Here is a 15,268-nt window from a genome sequence, read left to right on the forward strand (position 1 = left end):
CAGGATCTACGGCGGAGGGAGCGCAGGCAGTGAGAAAGATTGGAACATGTGGCCAGAGGGAGGAGGAGGGCCATGAGGGCTCTCAACAGGAGGCCTTACCCTCCGAGGGTATTCCGAGTGCAATTCTCCTTCGTCCAATTAAGCAAGGAGCAGTGTCTTAGAAGGTTCTGCTTCACCAAGGAAGACCTTGAGCCTCAGATCAGGGCAACCACAGCTCTCTCAGTGGCAGTCAAGGTCACCGTAGCCCTCAATTTCATCGCCAGTGGATCCTTCTAGTCTGCAACAGGAGATATAGCTAACATCTCGCAGTTCGCCATCCATTGCTACATCCGGGAGGTCACAGAGGCTCTCTACAGTAGGAGAAGGGATTACATTTCCTTCCTCATCACCAGAGAGAAGCAGAACGAGCGTGTTTACGGCTTTGTCAGGATAGCGGGATTCTCCATGGTGCAGGGCACCATTGACTGCACCCACATGGCTTTGCGGGCACTGCATAACAATCCTGACATCTTCCGTAACCGTAAAGGCTACCATTCACTTAATGTGCAGTTGGTGTGCGACCACACACAGCGAATCCTCAATGTGAATGCCCACTATCCTGGCAGCAGCCACGATGCCTTCATCCTGTGCCAGGCCGGTGTGTCAGCACTCTTCCAGCCACCACATCAAGCTCGCGACTGGCTGGTCGGAGACAAGAGCTCTCCGCTCTCCACCTGACTCATGACGCCCCTCCGGAATCCCAACACTCCTGCCTAGCACTCATATAATGAGAGCCATGCCACCACCATCATCGAGCAGACCATCGTGGTGCTCAAGCAATGGTTCCAGTCATTCTCACCTCACCTCTGACTTTAGATGGCCTTGCATGACACCCTTGGCTAGCTCTGAGCCTGGAAGCCTCGGTTGAGCAGGTGTCCCATTTCGTGGTGGTCTGCTGCATGCTCCACAACCTGGTCATCATCAGGGATCAGCCCTTGCCACCAGGGATTGTGGGACCACCTCAGGAGGAGGAAGAGGGAGAGGAGGAGGAGGAGGAGGACAAGAAGGAAGAGGAAGATGGTGAGGAAGAGGAGGAGGAGGAGGAGGAACAGGAGCGAGGGAGGAGGCAGCCATTCAATCGGCCTTCTGGAGGGGCGGTCTGTGACCACCACATCAGACTGCGGTTCCAATCAGTTATACCCCAGATCCCCGTTCCTCACCACATCCCCATCATTCCATCCGTGTCACAGGCCATATCACAGCGCAAAGCTGAAATGAGAGACACCACAAAATAATCCCAACTGAATTAATAAATTTATCAATAATCAGTGAATACATATTTACAGCAACATTATTACCTATTTACCGTTGTGCAATCCCTTAGTGCCTCTCGTTACTGTGCCTTTGCCTACTCTAGTGCTCCGAGGAAGTGTTGGCCCAGTGGCTGCAGCAGGGCTGGTGGAAGGCTGCTGAGTGTCCATGCGGGAGACTCCAGATGACCTTGCAGGACACCCTCGACCAGCTCTGGGCCTGGAAGGCCCAGCTGTAGACTGCAACACCTCAGCATGGGCGGCAGCAGTTTGGGCTGGCTGGATGACAGTTAGCGACAAGGACAATGGCGGAGTGCCAGTGGTGAGAGCAGGAATGCTGTCATCCTGAGAGCTGCCACTGCCACTCTTCCAGGGCAGCACCTCAGCATCCCTAGCAATCTGTTGCAGCACAGTTTGCTGGCCTGCTGCGACACTGTGAAAGCCCCGGTTGATGGTGGTAGATCCAGCCATGATGGCAGCAGTCAGAGCTAGCGTCGCATCAAGCTGAGACTGCATGAGAGCAGTCTGAGATTGGCTGCCACCAAGCATAGACTGCATTTTAGCACTAAGATGTTGCGTTGTTTCCGCCTGTGCTGCAGTGGAAGCTGCCAGATCGCCCATCACACGCGGCATCAGGTCTGGGTCGCCACGGTCTCTCTGGAAGCCTACCATCCTTTGCAGACTGGAACTGATGGGCTCCATGGTGTGCGCAGAGCTCTGTGCAATGTTGTAGGTGGACTCCTCCATGCTCCTTACCATTGCTGAGAGGCTCTCGGGCACCCTTGCCATTGCACCTATGATCTCTGTGTGCATGCCCATCACCCTTCCTCTAAAGGCCTCCCATCGAGTTCCTCATCTGAGTCTTATGCAGCAAAACTCGCAAACCAACTTGCCCTCCGGGGAGCTGGCTCCCGAGCTACCCTTTACCCCTGGCCTTACTGCAGCCCGCTCATCCCCAGTGCATCACCCTGTGCAGATCCCGCTACTATACTAGCCTCTAAAGAACATGTAGTGCCAATATCTGAACTGGTGCCTGCGGGTGAGACATGCAGTGACGCCGTGTCTTCTTCCCCCTTCTCTTCTCCCGCCTCGCTCTCTACGGTACCCTCAGGGACAGGTTGCTCAGGTGCTTGCTCATTAACTGACAGCATAAAGGCACAAGAGATGGGTTAAGGTAAGGGGAGGGGGAGCATGAAGGGAGAAATGCATGCATGCAGCATGATTAGCTGGAAAGTGCAAAACGCCTGTGGGGTGAGGGGGAAGTGGGATGTGAGAAGAAGGAGTAGGGATGAACATACTGTTGTTGTCCCCAAGGGGGTCAACTTCACCGGTTGCCACGGCGCCCATCACCTGATACTCAATAATGTGCAGTGCTCGAGTCTCCAGCTCAGACAGTGGTTGGATGTCGGCTTGTCCCCTGCCTGTGCATTCCTGCTCCCTCCTGTTGTGAGCCACCTTGGCTTGCAAGAGAAAGGAAAGTCTGTGAGTGAGTGTGGAGCAATGTGTCTGAGTGATGTGCCTGCCATAGTTGAATAGCTGTGATTGTGTGCAAAGTGTGAGATGTGGATGTGAGTGTTGGTAGGTAGAGATTGTTGGTGGGTGAGTGCTGGGGGTGTGGTGCTTTGGGCAGTGTGTGCAGACTGTGGTTCAGACAGTGGTATGTAGCATTTGTTGAGATATTGACTCACCCTGACCACCCGAGTGAGGTCGTTCAATTTCTTCCAGCACTGTGTGTGGGTTCTGGGGACCACAGTGCTGCCCGAGACGTGCTGGGCTACCTCCCTCCACATGGTGCAGAAGACTTGTGGTGAGGGCCTCCTGCCACTTGCCAGGTAGAGCACCACCCTCCGTCTTTCCACTGCGAACACCAACGCCTCCAATGCATGGTTGCAGAATCTGCAGGCTCTCTCCCTGGGGCATTAATCTGCCATCATTACGGCTGCTTGAGTCGTCTGGCTTCTTCTCCTTGACCTGCTGCTGCTGGCTGAGACAGCTGCACAGCCAGCAATGATGAGAATGAGGTTCTGCAGCATCAATGATCCTCCCATTTAAGAACTGGAAAGAGCTTGTGGCAATAATGACTTGTGATTAGACTGCACCTGATATTGGTCAGTGCTTCGAGTTTAATGCTACTGAACTAGGTCATTAGTGCTTGATTTAGCACTGCAATCCTTTCTTTGTGCAATGAGACTTAACTTTGCGTGCTGTCTGAAGCATTAGCACCTGGCGCTAATTCTCAAACTTTTCAAAAGTTACCGCCCATTCCTGGGCTATAATGGATTTCTCCCCCGAAGACCCATGCTGGATTACTGTGCCATGGGCACCACCAATCCCCTCAACACCATGTCCAACATATCACTCAACAGGTTTGAGCCAGGACATGAATTCTGGTGTATCATTCAACTGAGAGGGGCCACAAATTGTTCCATCGCAGGCAGGCTTCCAACACTGACCACTGAATAGTTATCGGGAGTTTGAACTTTGGCTAATTTTTCCAAACCTGGGGCATATTAGGCCTTTTGTACTGCTCCAACTAGCATTGGAAGATTTAACATAAGCCTGGTTTTAAATCTGGAATCTCCTTGGAATATTTACCTACTGAGACCATTAGGAAATCCATGAAACTTTTTATTTGTTATTTTTCAATGCACAGCTAAAGTGAGTCAACCTAAATCTCATATCCAGATTTTGAATTCCCCACCGCTCCCAGAAAAATACAAAATATTTTGCAAAATAGCTGTCAGGCAGAGCATAATATATATTGAACAAACATTTGTCTGGAACTTTCTATGTCAGTTGAGTCACTGACGATTTATCAAATGACTTTAAATTACTTACAACGAATCCATCAATTAAATTTAGACACAGTCCTGAATGAAAGCAGTTGATGCTGAGGAGTTTACAGTTGTCGATTGCTTCCTTACAATTTCTTCCAGTAAATCCTGGCAAACATCTGTGAAGAGACCAGAACATTAGACAACCAGAGATGGAGTCAGGAGGCTATAGCTGTACCACCTATTCAGCTAACACAAGTGCATTTCATGTAAACACAAAAAAATGCTGAGTTTCTTTAATCCATTCATTAGATCTATAGCAGAGGAACCACTATGACACCATTAATTTAGCACTGAAGAAATATCTTGCTTTTATACAGTGCCTTTCACAACATCAAGAGGTCCCAAAGCGCTTTACAGCCAATGAAGTACTTTTTGAAGAGTAGTCACTGCTGTATTGTAGGAACCGATTTGGTCGCAGCAAGGTCCAAAAAACAGCAATCAAGTTAATGACCAGATCATTTGTTTCTAGAAAATGTAATTCACTTTGCTTCCAATTTCCATCCCTTCATCACACCTTCACACGGTCCATCTCCGACTCTTCCCTTCCCTTCCTCGACTTCTCTGTCTCTATTTCTGGGGATAGGCTATTGACAAACATTCATTATAAGCCCACTGACTCCCCCACCTACCTGGGCTACACTTCCTCCCACCCTGCTTCCTGTAAGGACTCTATTCCATTCTCCCAGTTTCTCAGTCTCCATCGCATCTGCTTTGACGATGCCAACTTCCATACTAGTGCTTTCGATATGTCTTCCCTTTTCCTCAACCGAGGAGTCCCCTCTACCGTGGTTGACATGACCCTCGACTGTGTCCATTCTATTTCCCGCACTTCTGCTCTCACCCTTTCCCTCCCTCCCAGAACCACAATAGGATTCCCTTTATCCTCACCTTTCACCCCACCAGCCTCCACATTCAACGTGTCATCCTTCGCCATTTCCGCCACCTCCAGTGTGATCCCACTAACAAACACATCTTCCTCTCTCCTCTCCTTTCAGTATTCCGAAGGAACTGCTCCCTCCGCGACACCCTGGTCCACTCCTCAATCACCCCCAACACCCCTTCCCCTTCCCACGGTAACTTCCCGTGCAAGCACAAGAGATGCAGCACCTGCCCTTTCACCTCCTCCCTGCCCACTGTCCAGGGCCCCAAACACTCCTTCCAGGTGAAACAGCGATTTACTTGTACTTCTTGCAATTTAGTATACTGTATTCACTGCTCACGATGCGGTCTCCTCTACATTGGGGAGACCAAACGCAGATTGGGTGACCGCTTTGTGGAACACCTCCATTCAGTCTGTAAGCATGACTCTGAGCTTCCAGTCGCCTGTCACTTTAATTCTCTGCTCCACTCCCACTCTGACCTCTCCGTCCTTGGCCTCTTACATTGTTCCAACGTAAGCTCGAGAAACAGCACCTCATCTTTTGATTAGGCACTTTACAGCCTTCTGGACTCGACATCGAGTTCAACAATTTCAGACCATAACCTCTGCCCCTATTTTTTTTTCACATGGCAGTTGTTGATGATTCTGTCATTTCAATTTACACCTCATTTAGACTCATCTTTTGTTTCTTAACCTGTCCCATTACCATCTCCTTTTGCCTTGCACCATCATCCCTTTTGTAATGTAATCTCTCCTGCCTTCCATCCTATCACAGATCTTCCCTTTTGTTCCTTCCTCCCCTCCCCCCTTTCCCTGCCTCTGCACAAAAATCTGTTACATCTCTAACTTTTTCCAGTTGTGACGAATGGTCATCGACCTGAAACTTTAACTCTGTTTCTCTCTCCACAGATGCTGACTGACCTGCTGAGTATTTCCAGCATTGTCTGTTTTTATTTGTTTTTAGGTGTTGGTTGAGGTATAATTGGCCAAGACACCAGGGAGAGCTCCCCTGCTCTTTATTGAATAATGCCATGGGATCTGTTACGTCCAGCTGAGAAGGCAGATAGGGCCTCGGTTTAATATTTCATCCGAAAGACAACACCTCAAACAGTGCAGCAGTCCCTCAGTACTGCACTGGAGTGTCAGCCGAGATTTTGTGTTCAAGTCTCTGGAGTGGGACTTAAACCAAGAACCTTCTGACTCAGGGGCAAGCATGCTACCACCGAGCCATGTCAGTCTAGCACTCATACAGTCCTCATCATAACCTGGTCCCAGGACTCGCTTGTGACAGACTAGTTCCTTATTTTCAACACTGTGAACAGATTAAGAGCTTGGTACCAACTCTATCATATCTTATTATTTAAAATGGGGCTTGGATTACATGAACACAGTAAGCCTGCTGTGAGGGACTGTCATATTTCAGGATTTTTTGACCATTTTTCCCACATAAAGGGGTAGATTTTGCCGAACCTGTCGGGAAGAAGGCGGGACTTCCCCTTTCGGGTTTTTGACCCGCCTACTTCGACGTCCGGCCAATCCGCGCGATTTTCCCTTGATTGACCTTGTTGAGCCCACCCAGCGGGCTCAGCAGGCCAATTAAGGGCCACCCGGCAACAGGTGACATCACAGGCTGAAATTTCATCTGTCAAGAGTTCTTTGACAGATGAAATATCAGTGTCTCACAGCTGTTTGGAGCTGTGAAACACTGACACTCTGAGTTCTAAGCTGAGTCATTCTGCACAGACTCAGTTAGAACTCTTACCGGCACTCAAAGCTGAAGGCTGTCACTTTTGACAGATCGCAGCCGTTCAGCTTTCAGTTCCGGCTGAGTGATGCGCTCCCGACGGCTAAAGGAAGAAAGGCTGTAAAGGTAAGTACAGGTAATTTAAACTTCTTTACACACTTTAGACACACCAAACACACTTACCTTTGCACTCATGCACCCATCACTCACCTGAGCGCCGACATCGCGACCCCTCCAACTCCTTCAACCCGACGGTCCGCCTGCTCTACCTGGCGTGGTTTGGAGCCGTCGGGAAACCCACACGAAACCCCTCAAAATAGGGATTAGGCTAAAAACTGCCTGTTAACTACCTGTTAACAGGCAGTTAATTGGCACTAATCCCTTCCCGCCTGGTTTCGGCGGGTCCCAGTGCGGGGCGGGTACCTGCCGCCCCTGAAACTTACGTGGGGCGGGGTTTTGGGCGGGATGGTGTCGGGACCCCCAAATTCGGGATTTTCCCCCCGCCACATGCCTGAAACCCCGCCTGACAGCTCCCCGAAAATCTAGCCCAAAGACTTTGGAATAAAAGTTACTTTTAATGATGGAGTGTGAGTAACAAAGTGTAGTCTCAAAAGTTTTATAAAAAGGCACTCCAACAAAAGAATTGCTGGATGAAAAAAGAAATAAAGACCTGGAAATTCACTTGGGCGCGGGCAGTTCGCTCGCGCCCAAAAGTTAGCGCTGGGCGGGGAGGCATTAGCGCACGCCGTATATTCGTCTTCTGCGCCCCAATTCGGAAGCGGGTGCTATACCAGGGTGTGCCCGCCTCCGTTTGGGGCGCTGCAACTGAATATCGGCGCGCTAGTTGCTGCAGCGCCATCCGATGCGGTGCGGCAGGCTGCGGTACTGCAGGCCTCCCCCTTCTCTTAAGGGGGAGGTGCCTGCAACGGCCGGAGCCCCGATCGCGAGTGCCGGCAAAAGAGCCCGGCACAACGGAGAAGTGCCGGGCTCCACGGAAACCAGCCGGCAACGCCGCGGGGGGGGTGGTGGAGGAGGCCGGGGAAGGAGGTGCGGGCAGGCAGCCGCCGAAAAAGCGGCCGGCCGCACCTTCAGCTTTAAAGCGCCCCACTATGGCAGCAGGACGGCCCCGTTTTCTGATCGCTGTTTGTGCCCGCTTCGGAGGAGGCGGGCGCAAATAAATATGGGGATCGGCGCGGTTTCGGGGCGTTACGGGCCACCGCGCACACCGATGACGTCATCGGTCCCGGCGCAGCGCTAACGGCTACCGCCGCCAATACCGCTGCACTCAATTTCAGCGCTACCACCCCGCCGGCGCAAAAGACCTCTTTAGGCGCTAAGTGGGCGCAAGGCCCACTGAATTTCTAGGCCAAAGAATTTGCATTTATATAGCCCATTTCATGCTCTCAGGACATCCCAAAGTGCTTTACAGCAAATGAAGTACTTTTGAAGTGTAGTCACTGTTGTAATGTAGGAAAAATGGCAGCCAATTTGCGCACAGCAGGCTCCCACAAACAGCTATGTGATAATGACCGGATAATCGGTTTGAGTGATATTGATTGAGGGATAAACATTGGTCAGGACACCAGGGAGAACTCCCCTGCTCTTCTTCGAAATAGTGTCATAGGATCTTTTACGTCTTGCCACGTTTCTTACATTACAACAGTGACTACACTGCAAAAGTACTTCATTGGCTGTAAAGTGCTTTGGGACATCCTGAGGTTGTGAAAGGTGCTATAGAAATGCAAGTTCTTTCTTTCTTGCTCACTGAATTTTGTAAAACTGAAAATCAAAAGTTCTGTATAGCCAGGTGTTGCCAGAAGCCAATGGAGACGGTGTCTGCTCGGCTAGGTCTGAACGAGACTGTCCTCGCAAAGCTGCAGAACAGTGCATTGAATAATGTACTATGGGTCTTGCAACTAAAAGATCAAAAAATAGCAAAAGCCTTGGCTACAATTGGAGTCATCACCTCAGGGTCCTGGTCACGAACTGAGCACTAGGCAAAGGAAAATTTGGTACCTGGTTTTTGACAAACGAATTGACATTTGATGATCATAGTTTCTATCCAGTTGCATGATAGCTTGGAAATAATTTAGGTCTGAAATTGAGTTAAACAATTCCAGGTTGCGTCACTAAATGCAGCCATAAAACAAACACCAGTAGCATTCTTTCAAATAAGGGTTAAAAGCAAATGATTGTGTCTTCCTTATTTGAAAGGGGATTGTTTAGTCTCATTCTTGAGAGACTAGCATAGTTAATTAGGTTAACATTCTAAATGTAAATGCCAGTTGCTGTGTTTACAGGCACTAATGGGAAGAGATTCATAGTTTGGTCCCAGTTATTCAGTAAGAACTCAGGAATTCTATATACCAATTGTTTATATCAATTTCAGACCCAAATTAGTTGGCAGTAAAAAATTGGTTGACTGATGTGTGTGAATGTGGTGTCATATTATCGAACACCTACTGAGTTTTATTACATTGTAGTTTTTGCTTGGTTATATCTTTAACATTTATCTGCTTTCTTCTTTCAAACTGCAACCTTTAACATTGAAAATAACACATCCAAAAGCACTTCACAGGGATTCAAGAAAAAAAATGAACATCAAGGCAAAGAGAAGATATTAGAAGGGGAAGCTAACAGCTTGGTCAAAGACTTGGGCCCGGATTTTATGGGGCCTATGACCGCGTATGCACATACTCGGACGTAAATGCCCGCAAGTTCCGGGTTTTTGTGCGCGCTGCTAATGCACGAAACCTGGAACTTGCGATCTGTCAAGATTCAGCTCAACAGATCCACCGCATCCCCGGGAAATGGACATTCGCTGGCAGAGACTGTACAGCAAATAGCCGTGAAATTCTTATGCCTGGTAAAAGCAGGCCTAAGGCCTTCTTTTACCAGCGTAAGAGTTTAAATAAATATTGAAATAATTTTTTGAATGATTTAAACATAAAAAAGCCTTTAAAATTAGTTTAGGTTATTTTTAGCCTGTTTAAAACGTTTAAATTTATTTTTCAAAAAATTAATTTTTTGTTTAAATGTTTAATTTAATTGTATTTTAACTAATTTTGAACATGCAATGATTTTTATTTTTATTTAACTGGTGTGTAATTGTGTCTTTTAGGGGATTCCTATTCATGCTTATGGGGATTCTGTACGTAAATGGAACCCCATAAGCATAATGGGGATCCCACTTTTTGATTGGTTGGCCTGGCCCACGCTATCCCAGGGGCGCCTGCGAACTGCGTGCGCCCCTGGGATATGCGGGCCTTTATGCATGCATACGCGTAGAGGCCCAGGAGCGCAAGTGTTTGAACCTCCGGAACCATCAGATAGGTTCGTAATTTTCTTGCGGCTCAGAGGCATTTGCCCACTGTAAGCCTCCAACCGCAAATTCAGGCCCCGGGATTTTAAGGAGGTGTTGAAAGGAGAAGATGGAGGGGGTAAGGGAGAGTATTCCAGAGACTAGGGCCAAGGTGACTTAAGTTGCAGCCATCAATGGTGGGCTGCAGGGAGGGGAGATAGAATGGAGTGCTCAAGGGTGGGGAGTGGAGGTTGTAGCACTGGAGGAGATTACAGAGATAGGGAAGAACAAAACCATGGGCTAATTTTAACACAAGGACAAGAATTTTATCATTGCTTTGGACGATCAGGATCCAAAATTTCACATTGCATTGGACAATCATGAGTCAATGTAGGTCAGCAAGCCCTGTGACGATGAATGAGCAAAACCCAAAGAAATTAGGCTGTGTTTAGTTACACCGCCGGTATAATTAACGAAGAAGTGTAATTTGATGTAGTCAGGCTGTAGGGTACTCTCTACATGGCTAAGTGCAGAACTCAGCCTCCTCCCATCTTTCCTCATCTAAATCTATCAGCATAACATTCTATTCCCTTCTCCCTCATATGCTTGTCCAGCCTCCCCTTAAATGCATCTGTACTATTCGCTTCAACCACTCCCTGTGGTAGCAAGTTCCATATTCTCACCATTCTTTGTGTAAAGAAGTTTCTTCTGAATTCCCTATTGGATTTCTTGGTTATTATCTTATATTGATGGCCTCTAGTTTTGCTCTTCCCCACAAGTGGAAACATTCTCTCTGTATCCGCTCTATCAAAACCTTTCATAATTTTAAAGACCTCTATTAGTGCACCCCTCAGCCTTATTTTTTCCAGAGAAAAGAGACCCAGCCTGTTCATCCTTTTCTGATATGTATACCCTCGCATTTATGGTATCATCCTTGTAAATCTTCTCTGTACCCTCTCCAGTGCCTCTATATCCTTTTTATAATATGGCGACCAGAACTGCACACAGTACTCTAAGTGTGGTCTAACCAAGGTTCGATACAGGTTTAGCATAACTTCCTTACTTTTCAATTCTATCCCTCTAGAAATAAACCCTAGTGCTTGGTTTGCTTTTTTTATGGCCTTGCTAACCTGTGGCACAACTTTTACTGATCTGTGTATTTGTACTTCGAGATCCCTTTGTCTACCCCACCTAGACTCGCACCCTCCAAGTGATAAGTGACCTCCCTATTTTTCCTACCAAAATGTAATACCTCACATTTATCTGTGTTGAACTTCATTTGACAATTATTTGCCCGTTCTGCAAGTTTATTAATATCCTCCTGTAATTTGTTGCAGTCCTCCTCAGTATTGACTATCTCCCCCAATTTGGTATCATCCGCAAATTTAGAAATTGTGGGCTGGATTTTGCCAGCCGAGACGAGTTGGGGGCAGTCTTATGTTCATTAATAACCAGACATTCTTATTATGAACACAGCTAGCTTCTAGCTAGTCATTTATTCAGTACACGTTCTCTAGGTACAGTATCTGTAGAGATGCAGCATGTGTGCTCCTGTGTGCAGGCTGCCATCTTGACTGTTGCCTTGTGGGTAGCCTAGTGCCTCATGGGTAATGTAGTCTTAATATCTATACAGCTGGGTAGTGTAGTCTTATATACATACAGCTATATACAGCGCTACACAGCTCTACGGCTCCACCTAGTGTCCACTATAGAATGACATGTTATTGTTCATTACATCCCCCTTTCTTTGAGGTTTAACAAAATCAATATCAATCAACTTTCAAGAAAACAATAAAGATAATATCAGTAACACTTTTGTTAGTGCTCTATAAACATAAACATTTTCAAAACAGTCAACACATTTTCAAAGCTTTACATTGTACTCAAAGATTAAGTCTATCAGGCTTTTTTACTTCACGTGTGGATCTTCTCAACACGGGTAAGTCTGATGTGTCTTCATGAGATTGTTCTGGCGGTGAATGACAAGATGCAGTTGCGGCATTGTCATCAATCTGGTCTTGAATAGTCTCTTGTGTTTTTAGGAGGGAACGGCGGTTCCTCCTGAGAATCTGTCCTTTCTCAGTTCTAACAGTGTATGACCTTGGTCCTACTTCCTCAAGAACTGTAGCTTTCCTGTTCCATGCATCTGGATCCTCAATCCTGCAAACATCATCCCTTGTCAATGGTTATAGAGTTTTGGATGACTTGTCATAGTGTGCTTTTTGTTTCAGCTTTAACAGTTGAAGTCTCTGTCTCAGTTCCTCACTTTGCTGTTCTTTTGCACAGCAGGGTAGCGTGGTGTGCAACTTGTGACCCATTAGTAGTTCAGCAGGTGAAGAACCACAGTCTAAAGGTGAGGCTCGGTAGCTCAGCAGGGTGAGATAAGGATCAGACTTGCTTTCTGTCGCTTTCTTCAGTAGCTGCTTGAGAACTTGAACACCTTTCTCTGCCTTACCATTTGACTGAGCATACAAAGGACTGGATGTGATGTGCTGAAAGTCATAATGTGCTGCAAACTGTTGCCACTCCTTACAGTTGAAGCACGGACCATTGTCGCTAACGTCAATCCTGGGAATTCCATGTCGGGCGAAGATGGATTTCACATGCATTATGACACTGCTTGCTGTGGTGCTTGAGAGCAGCACCAGCTCAGGATAGTTAGAATAGTAGTCAATCACTATTAGATAGTCTTTACCATGTAAATGAAAAAGGTCCATACCAACCTTTTGCCATGGTGCTGTTGGTATGTCAGCTACTATCATTGGTTCCTTTGCTTGTTTGTTTTGGTGTTTCTGACATGTCTCACATTTGCCTATCATGTTCTCAATGTCCTTATTTATGCCAGGCCAATAAACAGTGGCCTAGAAATTCAGTGGGCTTTGCGCCCAGTTTCCGCCCAAAGAGGGCTTCTGCGCCACTAGAGGAGCTTGCGCTGATATTCAGCGCTGCGTTAATGGCGGCGGTAGCCGGTAGCGCTGCGCCGACACCGATGACGTCATCGGTGTGCGCAGTGCCCCGCTACCGCCCCGCTACCGGCCCGACCCCCATATTTAGTTGCGGCCGCCTCTTCCGCAGCGGCCGCAAACAACGTTCAACAACCGGGGCCGTCCTGCAGCCTTATTGGGGCGAGTTAAGGCGGGGGTGCGGCCGGCCGCTTTTTCGGTGGCCGCCTGCCCGCACCTCCTTCCCCAGCCTCCTCCACCACCCCCCCCCCGCGGCATTGCCGGCTGCTTTCCGGGAGCCCGGCACTTCTCCGTGGTGCCGGGCTCATTTGCCGGCACTAGCGAGCAGCGATCTCGGAGTTGCAGGCACCTCCCCCTTAAGAGAAGGAGGAAGGCCTGCAGTACCACAGCCTGCCGCTCCGCAGCAGGTGGCGCAGCAGCACCTAGCGCGCCGAAATTCAGTTTCAGCGCCCCAAGCGGGGGCGGCCACACCCTTGAATTGCAGCCGGCTTCGACTTGGGGCGCTGAAACTGAATTTCCGGCGGGTGCACGTGGCCCCGCGCGCAGCGGTAACTTTTGGGCGCAAGCCAGCTGGCGGGCCCAAAGTGAATTTCTAGCCCTGTGTCTCTTGCCCTCCTTTTGCATTTTTCAATTCCGAGGTGTCCCTCATGAATCCTTTTGAGCATGTCTTGACATAGAGCCTGTGAAATGACTATTCTGTTCTGTTTTAGTAATAGTCCACTTGCGACACTCAATTCTGACCTTATGTGAAAATATTTTGGACAGGAATCTTTTGGCCAACCATGATGAATGTTCTCTATTACTGTTTGTAATATTGTATCTTTTACTGTTTCTTCTGCTATTTGCTTTGATTTTGTGTCTGACACGGGCAGCGCAGCAGTGACCATACTCACATGAACATCCACGTCTTCTTCAGTAGAGCTCACATGACTCATTGTGGGTGCTCGGGATAGTGCATCTGCTAACACTATGTATTTGCCTGGTGTGTAGATCAGTTCAAAGTCATATCTTTGCAGCTTCATCATGAGTCGTTGAATCTTTGGAGACATCTCATTCAGGTTCTTTTTTATGATAGCAACCAGAGGGCTGTGGTCTGTCTCAACTGTGAAGGTGGGAAGTCCATATATGTAGCCATGAAACTTTTCTAGTCCAACTACCAAGCCTAGACATTCCTTTTCAATCCGGGCGTATCGACACTCAGTATCAGTCATAGACCTGGAGGCATAGGCAACAGGCTTCCAATCTTCACCCTCTGCTTGTAGCAAGACCGCACCTAGGCCATCTTTTGATGCATCTGTTGACACTTTGATTCTTTTTGTTGGGTCAAAGAAGGTGAGTACAGGTGTGGTTGTCAGCACTGTTTTGACGTTCATCCACTCTTGTTCATGTCTTTCTGTCCATGCGAACTCATTTGTTTTATGTAGCAGGTCTCGCAGACAGGCTGTCTTGGCTGACAAGTTAGGAATGAACTTTCCAATGAAGTTTATCATCCCCATGATGCGTAGCACTCCTTTTTTGTCAGTGGGTCGGGGCATTTTGAGTATGGCGTTTACTTTTTCCATATCTGGCTCTATTCCTTTACCAGATAGATTATCTCCTAGGAAAGTGACTTCCTGGACGCCAAACTGACACTTGGCTTTGTTGAGCTTCAGTCCATTCCGGCGTATGCTCTGTAGCACTTTAGTCAGTCTCTCATTGTGTTCTTTCAGTGTGGAGCCCCAGATGATGATGTCATCAACATAGACCCGAACTCCTTCCAGACCTTCAATTATGTGTTCCATCGCTCTATGAAAGATTTCAGATGCAGATATTATCCCGAAAGGCATTCTGAGGAAACAATACCTGCCAAATGGTGTGTTGAAGGTACAGTATTTGGTGCTCTCTTCATCCAGTTTTAGTTGCCAAAATCCTTGTGAGGCATCGAGCTGTGTAAAGTATCTGGCACCTGACATTTCACTGGTGATTTCTTCTCGCTTGGGAATCTGGTAGTGTTCACGTTTTATGTTTGCATTTAAGTCCTTTGGATCCATGCATATTGTTAGATCATTGTTCTTTTTCTTTACACATACCATGGAGTTAACCGAGTCTGTTGGCTCTTCGACTTTCCTGATGACTCCTAGTGTGGTCATTCTGTCCAGTTCATTCTTGAGCTGGTCACGCAGGGGTGCTGGAACTCTTCGTGGAGCATGTACCACTGGCTGAGCATCCTCCTTTAGCTGGATCTTGTAAGTGAATGCTAGAACTCCAAATCCTT

General features: G+C 47.7%; 1 protein-coding gene across 11 annotated transcripts in view; it reads right to left on the reverse strand.

The window, feature by feature from the left end:
* The window catches only part of LOC147112361 (protein eyes shut homolog), a 2,879,641-nt gene that overhangs the window by 1,537,059 nt on the left and 1,327,314 nt on the right, over positions 1 to 15,268 (reverse strand). For all 11 annotated transcript variants that reach the window (XM_085996555.1, XM_085996552.1, XM_085996547.1 and 8 more), the window contains one exon: positions 4,128 to 4,242. In XM_085996555.1, the coding sequence (XP_085852681.1) occupies positions 4,128 to 4,242 (115 nt within the window). The remainder of the gene's footprint in view (positions 1 to 4,127; positions 4,243 to 15,268) is intronic.

Source organism: Somniosus microcephalus, chromosome 9 (genome assembly GCF_052327205.1).
Source record: "Somniosus microcephalus isolate GS21.2 chromosome 9, FLI_Smic_1.0, whole genome shotgun sequence".
Taxonomy (NCBI): Eukaryota; Metazoa; Chordata; class Chondrichthyes; order Squaliformes; family Somniosidae; genus Somniosus; species Somniosus microcephalus.